This window comes from Carcharodon carcharias, chromosome 10, assembly GCF_017639515.1.
Source record: "Carcharodon carcharias isolate sCarCar2 chromosome 10, sCarCar2.pri, whole genome shotgun sequence".
NCBI classification, from domain to species: Eukaryota; Metazoa; Chordata; class Chondrichthyes; order Lamniformes; family Lamnidae; genus Carcharodon; species Carcharodon carcharias.
The window spans coordinates 143,143,535-143,160,615 of record NC_054476.1 but is presented as its reverse complement, the minus strand read 5'-3'; the positions used below and the strand labels follow the sequence as shown (position 1 = coordinate 143,160,615).

At 45.0% G+C, this 17,081-nt stretch overlaps 1 protein-coding gene across 1 annotated transcript in view; it reads left to right on the top strand.

Annotated features, from left to right (window-relative positions):
* The first annotated feature begins 5,508 nt into the window (after positions 1 to 5,508).
* Positions 5,509 to 17,081, top strand: part of unc119a (unc-119 homolog a (C. elegans)) — a 36,896-nt gene continuing 25,323 nt past the window's right edge. Inside the window, exon 1 of the mRNA XM_041197729.1 lies at positions 5,509 to 5,774. Coding sequence (XP_041053663.1) covers positions 5,597 to 5,774 — 178 coding nt within the window. The 5' untranslated portion in view covers positions 5,509 to 5,596. The remainder of the gene's footprint in view (positions 5,775 to 17,081) is intronic.

Below are 17,081 nucleotides of genomic sequence, written 5' to 3'. Positions count from 1 at the left end.
CACAGTGGAAGCAGCTGGTCACTTTTCTGCAGTAAGTTCTGGATAAGGGCAGACTCAGACCAAGGACAGAATTACAGTGGACCACATTACTTTCTATTGCCTGCTGGTGTATCAGTTTCACAGTTCCGGCTTCTTGTTTATTGTATTTTTTTTTCCAGGGAGCCTTGTGTGGGTGTATAGATGAAATGTTATTTTCCTACTCCCCAAAGTGTTGTGATCTTGGTCTGTTTGTTTATTTATTTATTGCAAGGGGAATGGAATATAACAGTTGGGAAGTTTTATTCCAGCTGTACAGGGCCTTGGTGAGACCACACCTGGAGCACTTTGTATAGTTTCCTTATTTGAAAAAGGATATAATTGCATTAGAAGCAATTCAGAGAAGGTTCACTCAACTCATTGCTGGGATGAAGAGCTTATCTCAAGAAGAACAGTTGAACAGATTGGGTCTATACCCATTGGAGTTTAGAAGAATGAGTGGTGATCTTATTGAAACATAAGATCCTGAAATGACTTGATTGTGTGGATACCAGGAGGATGCTCCCTCTTGTTGGGGGAGTCTAGGACCGGGGGCACAGTTTAAGAATAAGACGGAGATAAGATTTTTTTTACTCTGAGGGTTGTTAGTCTGAAATTCTCTTCCTCAGAGAGCAGTGGAGTCTGGGCCATTGAATTTATTCAAGGCTGAGTTGGACAGATTTTTGATCGACAAGGGAGTCAATGGTTATGGGGGGCAGACAGGAAAGTGGAGTTGAGACCACACCCAGATCAGCCATGATGTTATCGTCCTATGTTCCCTATCTTTTCTGACACACTAATCCCAATTACACACAGGGGTGAGTGGACTTCCCACATAGGAAGGATGAGTTAATGGAACGGGTGGGGTGAAGCACAGAGTGGGACCCTCCTGTATGGAGGAAGAAGTGTGAAACTACTCATTTACTTTTCAGCGGTCTGTTCCACTGCAACATCGAAGGAGCATTAGAAGCACGCACCTCACCCTGCTTTTGACTAGGACCTATGCTTCCAAGGACAAGGGGTGAATATGCCATTAATTAAGAGAGTATGACAAATTTCCTAATGGCTCAATGTGGTACTGAGAGAGGTACTAAAATTAACCTCCGTTTCTCAGTCTAGAGAAAGGGGTATTTAGCTACACAGTAATATGTGTAGATCAGGTGAGAATTGATTTGATTTGGGGAGGGATATGGGTTAGGACACCTTTGAGTAGTGCCATGGGATGTTTAACGTCCACAATAGCCACACAAAGCTTCAGTTTAACATCTAGTCCAAATTGCAGCATTTCTGACAATGCAGCACTCCTTCAGACTTGCACTGGAGTGCCAGACTAGATTTCACACCAATAGCCTGGTATAGGACCTCCTGATCTAGATTCTCTTACCTAGACTGCTACCAACTGAGTCAAGTTGACACTCAAACAACCCAGACAGCAATATAACACAGTGTTCCTGTGAAAGCAACTCTTCAAGACTGAGATTGAAAATTTTTTAATAATAAATACAGAAAGTGCTGAAAAAACTCAGGTCTGGCCCCATTTGTGGTGAAAGAAACACAGTTAACATTTCGATCCATATGACTTCAGAGGACCTCTGAAGAAGAGTCATACAGACTTGAAACGTTAACAGTGTTTCTGTCTCTGCAGATGCTGCCAGACCTGCTGAGTTTTTCCAGGATTTTTAGTTTTCGTTTCAGATTTCCAGCATCTGCAGTATTTTGCTTTTATTATATTGATAAATTTTTGTTGGCTAAGGATATCAAGGGATATGGATCAAAGATGTATAAATTCAGATCAGCAGAACAGGTTTGAGGGGCTGAATAGCCTATTCCTTTTTCTAAAGGCTGAGCTATTAAGCCTTGTCCTAAGTCTTGTGTCTTAGACATTTTTTAGTGCCTATTACAGAGAAGAACATTGTACACAACCATTCTCATACCTGGCTTCCACCTGCACACACAAACCCAATGAGTTCTGCTGGCTGTCGTAATGAGTAATAGTGTTGATTTAAAGTAATTGACAAAAAACCAAAGGCGACATGAGGAAAATCCTTTTTTAAGCAGAGTGGTTACAAGTTGGAATGCACTGCCTGAAAGGGTGTTGGAGGAAAATTCAATAATGGCTTTCAAATGGGAATAGATAAGCACCTGAAAGAGTAAAATTTGCAGGGGAAAATTTTGGGGAAAGGATAGAGTAGTGGGACTAGTTAAATTGCACTCATCCAGAGAGCCTGAATGAGCCCAATGACCTCCTCCTGTGCTGTAACCAATCCACGACTCTATTCTCTGCTTCTATGGGCAAGTGTGATTTTTTTGGAATCATTCACCCTGGGCTGTAGTTTGAGGTCCCTCATGACTCTTGGTGTAATTCACATCTCAGACCTTTACTTGTTGACATGTGGGCATGGCTAGAATAAGTAGATGAATGTGAGCTATAAGGGAGAAATTTCACAGTATGGGTGAGTATTACAGCCACACTGGAACAGCTCAGAAATTTTCAGTTTATCTCTGCCATCAAAACTCTAGTGTGCTGGTTGCTAGGGTGACTTTACATGGCAATTTTCAAAAACATTTGCATAAATAAATATAAGTAGTTGTTGCTATAGTGCCTTTCATATATTAATTTTGAAAATAGGAGGAGTAGGTCATTGGCCCTTCGAGCCTGCTCTGCCATTCAATATGATCATGGCTGATCCTCTGTCTCAACACCATGCTCCTGCTCTCAGTTCAGAAATCTATCTATCTCTTTCTTAAATGTATTCACTGACTTGGCCTCCACAGCTTTCTGTAGCAGAGAATTCCAAGATTCATCACCCTCTGAGTGAAGAAGTTTCTCATCTCAGTCCTAAATGGCCTACCCCGTATCGTGAAACTGTGACCCCTTGTCCTAGACCCCACCCCCTTCCAGCTGGAGGAAATATCATCCCTTCACCCAGTCTGTCAGGCCCTGTCAGAATTTTATATGTTTCAATGAGATCCCCTCTTATTCTTCTAAATTCCAGTGAATACAGGTCTAGTCAGCCCAATCTTTCCTCATACACAATCCTGCTATCCCAGGAATTAATCTGGTGAGCCTTCACTGCACTCCCTCTATGGCAAGTATATCCTTTCTTGGTAAGGAGACCAAAACTGCACATAATACCCCAGGTGTGGTCTCACCAAGGCCCTGCAGTAAGACTGTTGCAGTTGCTCCTGTACTCAAGTCCTCACAATGAAGGTCAACATACGATTTGCCGCCTTAACTGCTTGCTGCACCTGCATGCTTGCTTTCAGTGTACAAAGACCCATTTATTCCTACTCTGTTTCCTGTCTGCTAACCAATTCTCAGTCCATGCCAATATATTACCACCAATCCCATGTGCTTTAATTTTACACACTAATCTCTTTAGCGGGACTTTATCAAAAGCATTCTGAAAATCAAAATACACCACATCCACTGGTTCCTTCATCTATTCTATTAGTTATGTCCTTAAAAAAACACCCAGATGGTTTGTCAAACATGATTCCCTTTCATAAATCTATGTTGACTTTGTCTAATCCTGTTGATATTTTCTAAGTTGATATTTTCCTTTATAATAGACTAGCATTTTCCCTACCACTGATGTTAGGCTAACTGGTCTGTAATTTGCTGTTTTAAGCCCTTTTGCTGTTTTAAATAGTGGGGTTACATTTGCCTTCCTCCAAACTGCCCGGACTGTTCCAGAATCTACAGAATTTTGGCAGATGACAACCAATGCATCCACACTATTTCCATGGCCACCTCCTCTAGTACCCTGGGATGTAGATTATCAGGCCCTGGGGATTAATCGGCTTTAAGTCCCAATAATTTCTCCAGCACTATTCAACCTCACAATGTCCCAAAGCACTTCGCAGCCAATGAAGTACTTTTGATGTGTAGTCACTTGTAATGTAGGAAACCTGGCAGTCAATTTGTGCCCAGAAATCTCCCACAAACAACAATGAGATAATGACCAGATAATCTTTTTCAAGCAACATTGAAGGATAGATAGTGGTTCCAGGTCACTGGCAGGTGCTGCCCTACTGTTCAAAATAGTGGCCATGGGATCTTTTGTGCTCACCTGAGAAGGTATTTGGGAGCTCATGTCTCATCTGAAATAAAGCATCTCCTGATAGTGTGTTGTGAACGTTTTTCAATTTTTTTTCTCCCCATGGCATGTATTTCTGTATAACTGTCACTGTGGTGCACTTCCAGGAACACATGTCTCGTATAAGTCCCTTCTATGTTTTGAGCCTTCACACTGAGTAATACCAAAGCAAAATACTGCAGATGCTGAGAATCTGACATAAAAACAGAAAATGCTTGAAATACTCTGCAATTTAGATAGCAACTGATTTAATGTTTCAGGTTGATGACCTGTTAATACAGTACTAGTGAATCAGAGTATCACTGCTAGACCCAATCCTGCCATCAGCTTCAATATCCATTTATACAGCACCTTTAACATCCCAAAATGCTTTACACTGAAGTATTATCATGCAAAATTTGACACACAAAAGGTGATATTAGGACCAAAAGCTCAGTCAAAGAGACAGGTTTTAAGCATCTTAAAGGAGGAAAGAGAGGCAGAGAGATTTAGGGAGGGAATTCCAGAGCTTAGGGCCTCTGCAGCTGAGGGCATGGCTGCCAGTGGTGGAGCAATTAAAACTGGTAATGTGCAAGAGGCTAGAATTAAAGCAAGGCAGAGATGCTGGTAAGTTTAAGTTTGGAGAAGATATGGAGGAATGAGAAAAGATTTGAACACACGGATGAGAATTTTAAAAATGAGGCGTTGCTGGACCAGGAGCCAGAGTAGGTCAGTGACGACAGGGATGATGAGCGAACGGGTCTTGCTGCGAGTTAGGACACTTAACAGCTGAGTTTTAGTTGAGCTGAAGTTTACAAATGCAAGGTCGGAGGCCGGCCAGGAGAGCACGTCCTCACCTGAGATTCTTAGACGCTTTCCAGCAGGCACAGGATAGTGCCCAGTAGTGGGAGCTCTGATTTAACAGGGGCCCCAGATTAGGCTGCTTGTGCTGACAGAGATGCCAGACTTTCCATTTGGGGAACCGTCTTCTGCATAAATAGCTGCTATTCCTGCAACATGCCGCATTTTATTTATAATATAATTCAGAAAAGCAGTTACTATCGTTAACTTAAAATATAAACGCAATAAAATATGAATTAAAGCTGGTTTGTTTTTGAATGAATTTGCTGCCCAGGTATCGCAAACGGATTGCACCATTCCTTGAGAGAGGAGGGGGGGAATAACGGGAAGGAGCGGGTTTGAAATGTGAGCCTTTGCTGATGGGAGGGGTAAATCCCCCTCTATTCATTGTTCGTGTCAAATTTTATGAATGGAATGTTTGTGGGAGAGGAGGGAAGGAGGAAGAGTCCATGTGCAGTGATGGGTGAGTGTATCTATCCCCGGGAGTGAGTGGTAGAGTCTGCACTGGATACATTGTAACGGTTTGATTTCCGCTCCAGGTAAGAGCGGATCCCGGAGCAATAGCGGATCCGGGGCAGGCGGCGCCAGCGGGAGCAGTAGCCTCGGCTCCGGGCAGGGGGTGGGGTGGGAGCCGGAGAGACATGAGCTTTTCTGGCACCAAAGCTCTAAGCAGCAGCGCCAAGAACCAGGAGACGGTCGGCATGAAGGTGAAGAAGGCGCCGCCGAGCGAGGGGCTCCCGGCCACCACCGAGGAGGAGCTGCTGAAGAAGGAGAGCGTGACCCCCGAGGACGTGTTGGGGCTGCAGAAGATCACGCAGAGTGAGTAGAGCCGCCTTTAAAGGGGCAAGTTACACTGCAACAGCGAAGGAAGGGTAGGAGATTTGGTGGGGTGGGTAGGTGGGGGGTACAGAGCTTCAGTGCTCCCAAAGCCAAGGTATCCAGGGCTGGAAGAGAGGGAAAAAGAGCCCAAGTACCCCAGAACCAGACGCTCATAGAGGTGGATCTCACAGTTTCGGAGCCCATGTGCCCCCAAAACCAGGTACCAGTTCTGGGGAGAGTGGGTCCCTTCAGGAGATCCTGAGGTTGGGGGCAGGTGTGGTGGTGCTGGTGGTGGTGGTGGTTGGGATGGAGGCGCAGAGCCTCGGAGGTCCTCCGAGTACCCCAAACCCAAAAGTTTCGGTTGCCGAGGCTTGAGGGAGCAGGGCTGGGGCCACAGAGTGACAGGAGCCTGTAGATACACCAAACTGAGGGGGGCAACAAGGGGTGGGGGTGGGAGGGAGGCAGGATTTACCTCCTTTCGAATGTTCTGGGCAGTCAGCTCATGTACATGCTGACAGAGAGTATCCAGGGACCAACAGTGGAAGGAGTGAGATTATAGTGGGACCCCAGCATTTGGGCTGAGGGAGCTGCCTTCAAAACCGTTCACGTTGTTAAACCCAAATTGAGTGAATCTCTCTCCCAGTGAATGACATTTTAAGAAGTGTGTTTATTCCTGCTGCAACTGTCAGTTAGAATATTGCAAGGGAAGGTTCAGACTGTCTGTTCTGTGATGTCACCTAGCAAATATTATTTTTCAAAACATGACAATTTTGATGTAATTCACACTTTTCTTGGAACTGCATAGACTTCAGTTATTTTAAGGAAGAATTCCAACACCCTGAGATACATAAAGCTGTAACTAATTTACTAAAAAGGAACATCAGGAGTAAGTCTGGAGTCTGGGGCAAACATGGGGCGGGGGGGGGGGGGGGGTGGGGGTTGGAATATGTGCCCATTGCCTGTGTGAAGTTGGATAGAAACCAAAGATGGAGAGAAGCCAGCATCCTATCATAGTGCCAGAGACACTGATAAAGTAGATATCCAGAACTGTATGGTGTGTGATTTGTTCGTGTGTCAATTCAGGGCCAGACCTGCTGAATCTTAGTGTTGTTTTAATCCTTAAACTTGTGATTTGAAAAGTTGTTGATTTCCATGCAGTAACTGCATGTTTTTCTCTATTGCCAGCTATGGGTTGTAACTGAAGAAACTGGTTCTGAGTTCTTTCACCCTGCAGTGTTGTTATTGCGCCATCGTCAGACACAAGTGCCTCAAACAAGAAGTACCCAAAAACTAAACATAAGATTGGAATGTTCATTTCTATAGTTGGGAATTTATCATGCTGTATGTGCTCATACTGAGAGTACCTATTTAGTTGTGATTGATTGCTATCTGTATGGTTAGGCAAGGACTATTAGTGCTGGATTAAAATTCTGTCTTAAGCATGTGCGTGCACACACATACCGCGCCCCCCCCCCCCCCACCCCCAGCCCACCAACACCACCAACAATACTCGGAAGAGCAGCGCCAGCTAACGCAGCCTGCTTTCCATCTCCTACACAGACTGTTCTGTGGCTTCCGGAAGCTGAAACTCTCACTAACTCACTACTCACAAGAAAACAGTTACATCCCACCAGACTGCAGTAAATCAGAAACCCAGGTCCCAAACGGGAGATACCATTGTCTAACTCACTTCCCACCTAAACAGTTTTATCCTTGCATTAAAAACCATCAGACAAATACCATCCATGAGCCCAGTTAAAAATGTGTTTCAGTTTAGGTGAAAGCAGCGGAATGTAGAGTGCCTTACTTTTGTCACACTCTGTATGGTGTATATAACCCACAGAGTGGTGGATATTATGTGGTAATCGGGTGTAGCAGGAGAAAATTGTTAGTGCTGCAATGCCAAAGGTGTCAACACTCCTTGTATTATCGTTAGATTGCGTGACACAATATGGGATGTTTTGACTATTGTTTTCCACTGTTAGGATTTAGAGAAAAGTTACTTCCTTTTGAAGAAAAGTGTATTCACTCCACATTCCTTTTTTTAAAAAAACAAGGCACCCAGCCAAAAGGTGGTTAATATGCTAATTGCAGATGTATAAGGACCCAGGACTGTGTAGGTAAGCAATTTATTATCTTGTGTTTGTTGTTGATTAGCACCTCACAGTCACTGATGTGGGGCTTTGCTCATGTTGGACATTCAACTGGACTTTCCTACCAGCTGTGAGTAAAGGCAAGGATGGCCATGTTCAGCTAAGGCTGTAGTGACAGTCAGATTGCCCTTTGAGAAAGCTTGGTGATCTGTCAATGAGACAAAGAGTTTAGAAATGCAGGAGCGGAGTTGGAAATTATCTTGCCTAAGTCAATTAAGATGACCCATTGATTTGTGGAAGTATGACATATTCTTTATTTTTGTTACCATTATGTGAAAATAAGATGGACTGATTGAAGTGAGTCCAATCACAGTTACTGTTCTTATGCTCAACTTAATTGAGACACAAAACAGTTTATCAATCCAGCTCAAATCTCATCACAACAAGTGTTTGCCTTGTCTGCATATAGAGAGATTGAAGAAGTCGAGCATAAAAAAAAGTACAAACACCCAGTTCAGGACACAAGGAGTTAATAAAGTCACAAGCCCAGATTCAGCTACAAGTAGAAAAAGCACAGTAGAACTAAGACTATGTTGCAGGGCAAGTGTTGACACGGAACTGGAGAAAGTTTTTATGGCAGAGTTGAATTTATAACATTGGGAATTCACTGCGTTGTAAGTGGGTGTGTGAAACTTCCAAACTGTTTCCGCTTCGGTTGAAAAAACAGCCAGCAACACAATTTTAGATGCTGTTCAGCAAATTTAGGTTATTTTTGCATAGAATATTTTGAGCTATCTAACACTGGGGTACGGTACTGGTGGGGATAGGTCTGTCACTGTATAACACCGGGGTACAGTACTGGTGGGGACAGGTCTGTCACTGTATAACACTAGGGTACAGTACTGGTGGGGACAGGTCTGTCACTGTATAACACTGGGGTACAGTACTGGTGGGGACAGGTCTGTCGCTGTATAACACTGGGGTACAGTACTGGTGGGGACAGGTCTGTCACTGTATAACACTGGGGTACGGTACTGGTAAGGATGTGTCTGTCCTTGTATAACACTGGGGTACAGAACTGGTGGGGATGGGTCTTTCACTGTATAACACTGGGGTACAGTACTGGTGCGGACAGGTCTGTCACTGTCTAACACTGGGTTATGGTACTGGTGCGGACAGGTCTGTCACTGTATAACACGGGTATGGTACTGGTGGGGACAGGTCTGTCACTGTATAACACGGGTATGGTACTGGTGGGGACAGGTCTGTCACTGTATAACACTGGGGTACAGTACTGGTGCGGACAGGTCTGTCACTGTATAACACTGGGTTATGGTACTGGTGCGGACAGGTCTGTCACTGTATAACACGGGTATGGTACTGGTGGGGACAGGTCTGTCACTGTATAACACTGGGATACAGTACTGGTGGGGACAGGTCTGTCACTGTATAACACGGGTACAGTACTGGTGGGGACAGGTCTGTCACTGTATAACACTGGGGTACAGTACTGGTGGGGACAGGTCTGTCACTGTATAATACTGGGGTACGGTACTGGTAAGGACGGATCTGTCACTGTATAACACTGGGGTACAGAACTGGTGGGGACGGGTCTGTCATTGTGTAACACTGGGGTACAGAACTGGTGGGGACGGGTCTGTCACTGTGTAACACTGGGGTACAGTACTGGTGGGGACAGGTCTGTCACTATAACACTGGGATACGGTACTGGTGGAGACAGGTCTGTCACTGTATAACACTGGGGTACGGTACTGGTGGGGACAGGCCTGTCACTGTATAACACTGGGGTACAGTACTGGTGGGGACAGGCCTGTCATTGTATAACACTGGGGTACAGTACTGGTGGGGACAGGCCTGTCACTGTATAACACTGGGGTACAGTACTGGTGGGGACAGGCCTGTCACTGTATAACACTGGGGTACAGTACTGGTGGGGACAGGCCTGTCACTGTATAACACTGGGGTACAGTACTGGTGGGGACAGGCCTGTCACTATAACACTGGGGTACAGTGCTGGTGGGGACAGGTCTGTCACTGTATAACACTGGGGTATGGTACTAGTGGGGACAGGTCTGTCCCCTGCCAGCTGTTTTAATGTCGTTTTATGGTTCGAGCAGTTGTCAGCATCAGTCACAGCAGAAATTTTGAAGCTGTTAAGTGCCTGCCCCACAAGCGCCTCCTCCCTTTCCGCTTCATGTAAATATCAACATATCCTTCTATTCCTTTCTCACTCATGATGGTGCTTGTTGAGAGAGTGAGGTAGTCTGTGCCATGTGTGGGATCGTGTACACCTGTGTTTACCTCTGAAGCCAGCAATTTATTTTCTGAAACATCTGAATTGCGATGCAGTTGCACTAACAACAGGAGCATATTTCTCACAATGTATTAGTAAGCATTTACAGCACAAACGCAAGCCATTCAGCCCAGCTGGTCCATGCTGATGTTTATGTTGTCCACTAGACTCCTACCACCCTATTTCACTGGCCCCTCTATCAATGTATCCTCTTTTCCATCCTCCCTCAAGTGTTTATCTAGATTCCTCTTAAATGTATTTATACTATTCCACTCGACCACGCCCTTTGGGAGTGAATTCCACATTCACACCGCTGTCTGGGTGAAGAAGCTTCTCCTGAATTCCCTAGTGGATTTATTAGGCCCCTCACCATGCTGGTTGCCCATTAACTCTCCTATTGGTTGTGTCTCCTGGTATGTGTCAAGTTTCTTTTCACAGAACAAGTTTTGCCTTTTCCTCAGTAGTCTGGAGTAGCAGAGTGTCTCCCCCCCAACCCCCCCAGAGATTATGTAGAACATTTCCTATTACCACCTTCCTCCGCTGGGCGCAAGGTGTCCATCTGGTTGTGTGAGGGATAAATAGAAAGAAAACACTTGCTGATGGTATCCAAAAGGCACTTCACAACTATTACATTCACTGATGTATTACTGGAAATTTTGCCAGCCAAGCTGTGCACAGTGAGATTGTGGTGGTAGGACTTCAGACTGGTGACAGAGGTGGAGTTACGATCAGTTTGTACGATGTGGACCCTTGGGCACAACACTTGTCCTATCCTCGCAGATAACACTCTTGACTTCCTCTTCTAGTCTGAAGTTGTTTGTTAAGCTGTTACAGAATGATGTCAACAGAAGGAGACCATTTGGCCCATTATATCTGTGCTGACTCTTTGAAAGTGCTAGTCAAATTGTCCCACTTGTCTGCTCTTATAGCCCTGTATATTTTTCCTTTTGCTTTCCAATTTCCTTTTGAAAGTTATTATTGAAGCCGCTTCCACTGTCCTAACAAGTAGCACATTCCAGATCACAACAATTTGCTGCATTAAAAAAAAGCTCACCTCCCCTCTAGTTCCTTTGCCAATTATCTTCAATCTGTGTCCTCTGGTTACTGACCCTCCTGTCACTGAAAAGTTTCTCCTTATTTATTTTAGCAATACTTTTCATAAGTTTGAGCATCCCTGTTAAATCTCTTACCCTTCTCTGCTGTAAGGAGAACAGTCTGTAATTGATGTCACTAATCCCTGATACCATCCTGGTCATCTTTGTATCCTCCTGAAGACCTTGACATCCTTCCAAAAGAGTGGTGGCCAAAATTGAGCACAATGCTCCAGCTGAGGCCTAACCAGTGTTTTATAAAGACTTAGCACAACTTCCTTGCTTGTGTTCTCTTTGCTTCTATTTATAAAACTCGGGATCCCTCTGGATAATGAGTCATCCTTGTCCTAAACTTGTCCTTCACAACTATTTTTTAAACTGTGCCTATGTGTGTTGCAAACAGCTGTGCGGACAGGAACTTCCTGCCTGTAGTGAGAGAGGATATGCAGCTGTGTTGAACAGCAGCCTGATGATGTCCATGTTTAAGGGTATAGTAACGTAGGTAATCCAGAGATAATCAATTCAAATTCCACCATGGAACTTTGATACTTTGGATTCAGTTGAAAAATAAAAAGCCAGTAACGATGACTGAAGATTTTGGATTGTTGTAAAAATGCAGCTGGTTCATGAACATCGTTTTTAGGGAAGAAACACAGTGTCCTTATCTGGTCCAGGCCTGGACTTGCCTCCAATATGATTGGCTCTTAACTCCCATCAAGCCACTCAGTTATCTTCTCAGGCCCCTGTGGCAGCTCCTCCTCAACCAGCAACCGCTGCATCCCGAGAATTGAACTTAAAAAAAAAGTACTCAACATGCAACTAAAGGAGAGCAGAGGGGCATCAGTCAAGAATTTGGAAAGCTAATAGAATGTTATTGTTTATTGCGAGAGGAATTGAATACAAAAGTAAGGATGTTATGCTTCAGTTATACAGGGCATTGGTGAGACCACATTTGGAGAACTGTGTACAGTATTGGTCACTTTATTTAAAGAAAGATGTAAATGCATTGGAAGCAGTTCAGAGAAGGTTTACCAGACTAATAGGTTATATGGGTTAGGTGGGAATGTGGAGTTGGGATTAAAATCAGATCAGCCACGGCTCGGGGGGGTGCCAGGTGGCTTACTCCTGCTCTTAATTCCTACGCTCGCTAAAGTTCAGCAGTTCAGTGACCAGTAATCACCCCTTGATGGATTTTCAATCTGTAACTGAGCCATGTAGACTTGGAAGGACCAAGGTGAGTGGTCTCAGGATTTCTGTTCCTGATTATTATTCAGCTATTTCCTGCCTGAAAATGAGCTTGTGCTGCCCTCTGGCAGCTCACTGAAGTGACCATTGATCAGTAAAATCAGACAGTCATGTGGGATCATGGTGGGTTAGCAGGGGGCAGCATCAGGGCAGACGCTCAATCCTGCCCTCAACAATAACTGCTAACGGCTGACTGCTCTTTATCCTCACTACCCAGGCGTATTGGGTGCTGAGGCCAATTGCCTCTACTCTTCCACCATACTGAGATCAGCTGATTTAGCAAAGGCCAGAATTAAACCTGGTGCTTTACTGCTCCACACTGCTGGGTGTGACACCAGGTTGTTGAGCTATTAAAAAGAGACTCCTGGGGCTCCTGACAGTTGAGAATATTCTCCACTTGCCTGGATGAGTGCAGCTCCAACAACACTCAAGAAACTTGACACCGTCCAAGACAAAGCAGCCCACTTGATTGGCACCCCTTCCACAAACATTCACTCCCTCCACCACCGACGCACAGTAGCAGCAGTGTGTACCATCTACAAGATGCACTGCAGGGACTTGTCAAGGCTCCTGAGGCAGCACCTTCCAAACCCACGACCACTACCAGCTAGAAGGAAAAGGGCAGTAAACACATGGGAACACTACTACCTGGAAGTGACCATCCTGACTTGGAAAGGTATCACCATTCCTTCACTGTCGCTGGGTCAAGATCCTGGAACTCCCTCCCTAACAGCACTGTGGGTGTACCTACACCACAGGGACTGCAGTGGTTCAAGAAGGCAGCTCACCCTGACCTTCTCAAGGGCAATTAGGGTTGGGCAATAAATGCTGGCCCAGTCAGCGAAGCCCACATCCCATGAATGAATAAAAAAATGCTACTGCAGATTCTACATTAGACATGTGGTCCAGTCAAGCTTCAGTCCGTGTTCACCCTGCAGCTCGTTCTGTCGAGGGAGTTGAAGGGTGGGAGGGGGGCAGTTAATGGGAGGCAATGAGAGGATCTCCCAAAGGCAGCTGCACACCTTATCTGCCCCTGAGCTTGTTTACTGCTATCGCTGCTATGCAATGGAGATAAAGAGAGGGAGGGAAATTTGGAGGAACAGGAGGGTAAAATCGAGGTAAACAAAGCCCTCTGTGTGTGTGAGGGGCTGCACTTGGATCAGGGTACAATGAAGACTGAAATGCTCGATGAGCGACTTTCACTGAAGTGGCAAAAAATAAACCTCCTTTGTATGTTGAACTGGGAAGCTTGAGCAGCTTTTCAGAATGTGAGCAGAATGCAAACTACGCTGCAGCCACAGCCAGAATGCTAAAAGCACATGGACTGACTGGCTGTTAAAGGCAAAGTAGACTTGCCTTTCTATCTGGCTTTCTCAGATCCCATATCCCAAAATGGTTCAGCATACAAAGTGCTACTCTTAAAATGTGGCAAAGGCAGCAGTCATTTTGGCTCAGCAAGGTCCCACAAACAGCAGCAAATTAATACCCCTTTACCCCCTGGTGACGGAGAAACTTTGGCCAGGACAACAAGAGACAGAACCGTTCCTGTACAAATCACTTAGAAGTCCCCTCGCAATCTTCTGAATGAACGCACTCTCCAATCTAATATTGAACCAGAGACGTCAGAACAGCCTCCAGCCTTCTGTGCTGAGTGTCTGTTAAAACAAAATTGCCCCCAGGACATGGGTGATTCTGGGAAAGCTGGGGTTCTTTCCTCTTGAAAAGAGTTGGCTGAAAGGGGACCTGATAGATGTCTTCAATAGGGTAGACATAGAGAAAAAATTTCCACTTGTGGGATAATTCAAAACTAAGTGCCATCCATATAAGATAGTCACTAATAAATGGAATCGGGAATTCAGGAGAAATTTATTTACCCAGAGAGTGGTGAGAATGTGAACTTGCTACCATAGGGAATAGATGAGGTGAATAATGTAGATACATTTAAGAGGGAAGTTGTATAAACATATGAGGAAGAAAGGAATAGAAGGAAATGTTGATGGGATTAGTGGAGGCTCATGTGGAACATTAACACCGGTTTAGGCCAATTAAGTTGAGTGGCCAGCTCCTGCCCTTTGCATTCCACTTAAGGCTGTGATTATCGCCCTGCGAGCAGGCAGATGGTACAGGAGCACACGAGAATTAGCCACTGTGCCACGGAGTGGTCATTGTTACATAATGTCCTACCTTGCAGGCTAGGGGCTAGAATAAATGTCCAGTCGATTGGTTGAATTTGATCCCCACTTGCTGCCACTGTGGGTGTGTCTCAGCCTGTTGATAACTACAGAAAGTACTCGGGGCTATTAGGCCACCCTGAGTGGGGAAATGTAAGCCCTTAGACTCTGCCCACCATTCCCCCCACCCCCCAAGATCACTGATAATGGCCACCTCATCTGGAGCATGAGGGATCCAATCACAAATCACCTTCAGATCCTGATACTCACAGCGAGTGCAGCATCAAAACATTAGCTTGCCCCTTTCTGCACACTAACTTCTCCTAAAGAACAAAATGTGCTAATTCACTCTCAGAATGTGGGTGTTGCTGGCAAGGCCAGCATTTATTATCCATGATCTGGTTTGGTACAACTGATGGACTCTGGGGATGGATTTGGTGGTGGCAATTAAGAGACAACCAGATTGCTAATTATCACTTTTACTAAATGCAAACATTTATTTTGAGATCTTTAAAAACTGAATTCAAATTTTCAAAATGCATGCACATGGATAAAAGCAAAATGTATGCACTTGTTATTTCTGTCTGCAAAAAACAGGCCTTATGTATTAATACACAATTTACAGACAAAGAACATGTACTTACATTGCGCCTGCTTCAGCTAAACAAAATAAGTGACAGCCAATCGCTGACTCATTACTGGGGGCAATGCCTTGACCAATCAGGATCAAGCTGCCTGATATAAATTTCAAACAACGCTTGGCAATTAACTATCAGTCACCATCAGTGGTGCATTCTCCATGGCAGTGCCACTTGCCAACCAATCAGCACTCTCTTCACATGTTTTCCCCATTATGTTGGTATTCTTGCAGGTGTCCTGTTGAGTGCAAGATGAAAAGCTTCGACATGTCTCTTTCATCGGGCGTTCTCTGGATTATTTGAGTCCGGCAATAAAATTACTGCACTCTCACAAACATGTGCTATCTCTGGGACTGTGATTATATGTTTTTTAGGGAGAATGTCAAGACGAGACCATGAAAAAGGTGCAGAAGAGATTTTACTAGAATGACTCCAGGGATCAGTAATGTTGATAAAGGCAAAATATTGCGGATGCTGGAAATCTGAAACAAAAACAGAAAATGCTGGAAAAACTGAGCCGGTTAACAGCATCTGTGGAGAGAAAAACAGAGTTAACGTTTCGAGTCTGTATGACTCTTCAGAGCTAAAGAGAAGTAAAAATGTGAATAAATTTATACTGTTTAAGGGTGTGGAGTAGGTAAAGTTGGATAGAAGGCCAGCAATAGGTGGGGGCTAAGGAGAGATTGACAAAGATGTCATGAACAAAAGGACAAAGGGGGTGTTAATGGTGGTGGCACTGGCTAAAGGAGGTACTGATGGTGGCATTAAGGTCAGAAAGCAGAGGTGATAATAGGACAAGGGTAAGCACTCTGGAAAGAACAACATGAATAAGTGACAGGTGGTCCTTGTGGAGGTGGGGTGGGGGGAGGGGTCAGAGGTGGGAAAAAAGATTGGAACTAGGATAAAAGGTGGGGATAAAACAATGAATAAATGAAAAATAAGAAAATAAATAGAACTAAGTGGATAAAAAAATTGAATATTTAAAAAAGGGGTGAGGATAGGGGAGAGAGTTCATGGTCGGAAGTTGTTGAGCTCAATATTCAGTCCGCAGGTTGTAAAGTCCCTAATCGGAAGATGAGGTGCTGTTCCTCCAGTTTGCGCTGAGCTTCACTGGAACATTGCAGCAGGCCAAGGACGGACATGTGGTCATGAGAGCAGGGTGGTGTGTTGAAATAGCAAGCTACAGGGAGGTCTGGGTCACGCTTGCGGACAGACCAAAGGTGTTCTGCAAAGCAGTCACCCAGTCTGCGTTTGGTCTCTCCAATGTAGAGGATATCACATTGGGAGCAGCGAATGCAGTGGACTAAATTGAAGGAGGTGCAAGTGAAGCACTGCTTCACCTGAAAGGAGTGTTTGGGCCCTTAGACGTTTAGGAGGGAAGAGGTAAAAGGGCAAAAGTTGCACCTTCTGCGATTGCATGAGGAGGGGGTTGAGGTGTTGGGGTGATGGAGGAGTGGACCAGGGTGTCCCGTAGGGAACAGTCCCTATAGAATACCAACGGGGGGGTGGTGGGGGGGAGATGTATTTGGTGGTGGCATCATGCTGGAGTTGGTGGAAATGGTGGAGGATGATCCTTTGAATGCGGAGGCTGGTGAGGTGAAAAGTGAGGTCAAGGGGGACCCTATCATGGTTCTGGGAGGGAGAGGAAGGTGTGAGGGCAGAGGCATGGGAGATGGGTCAGATGTGGTTGAGGGCCCTGTCAACCATAGTGGGTGGGAAACCTCAGTTAAGGAAGAAGGAAGACATGTCAGAAGT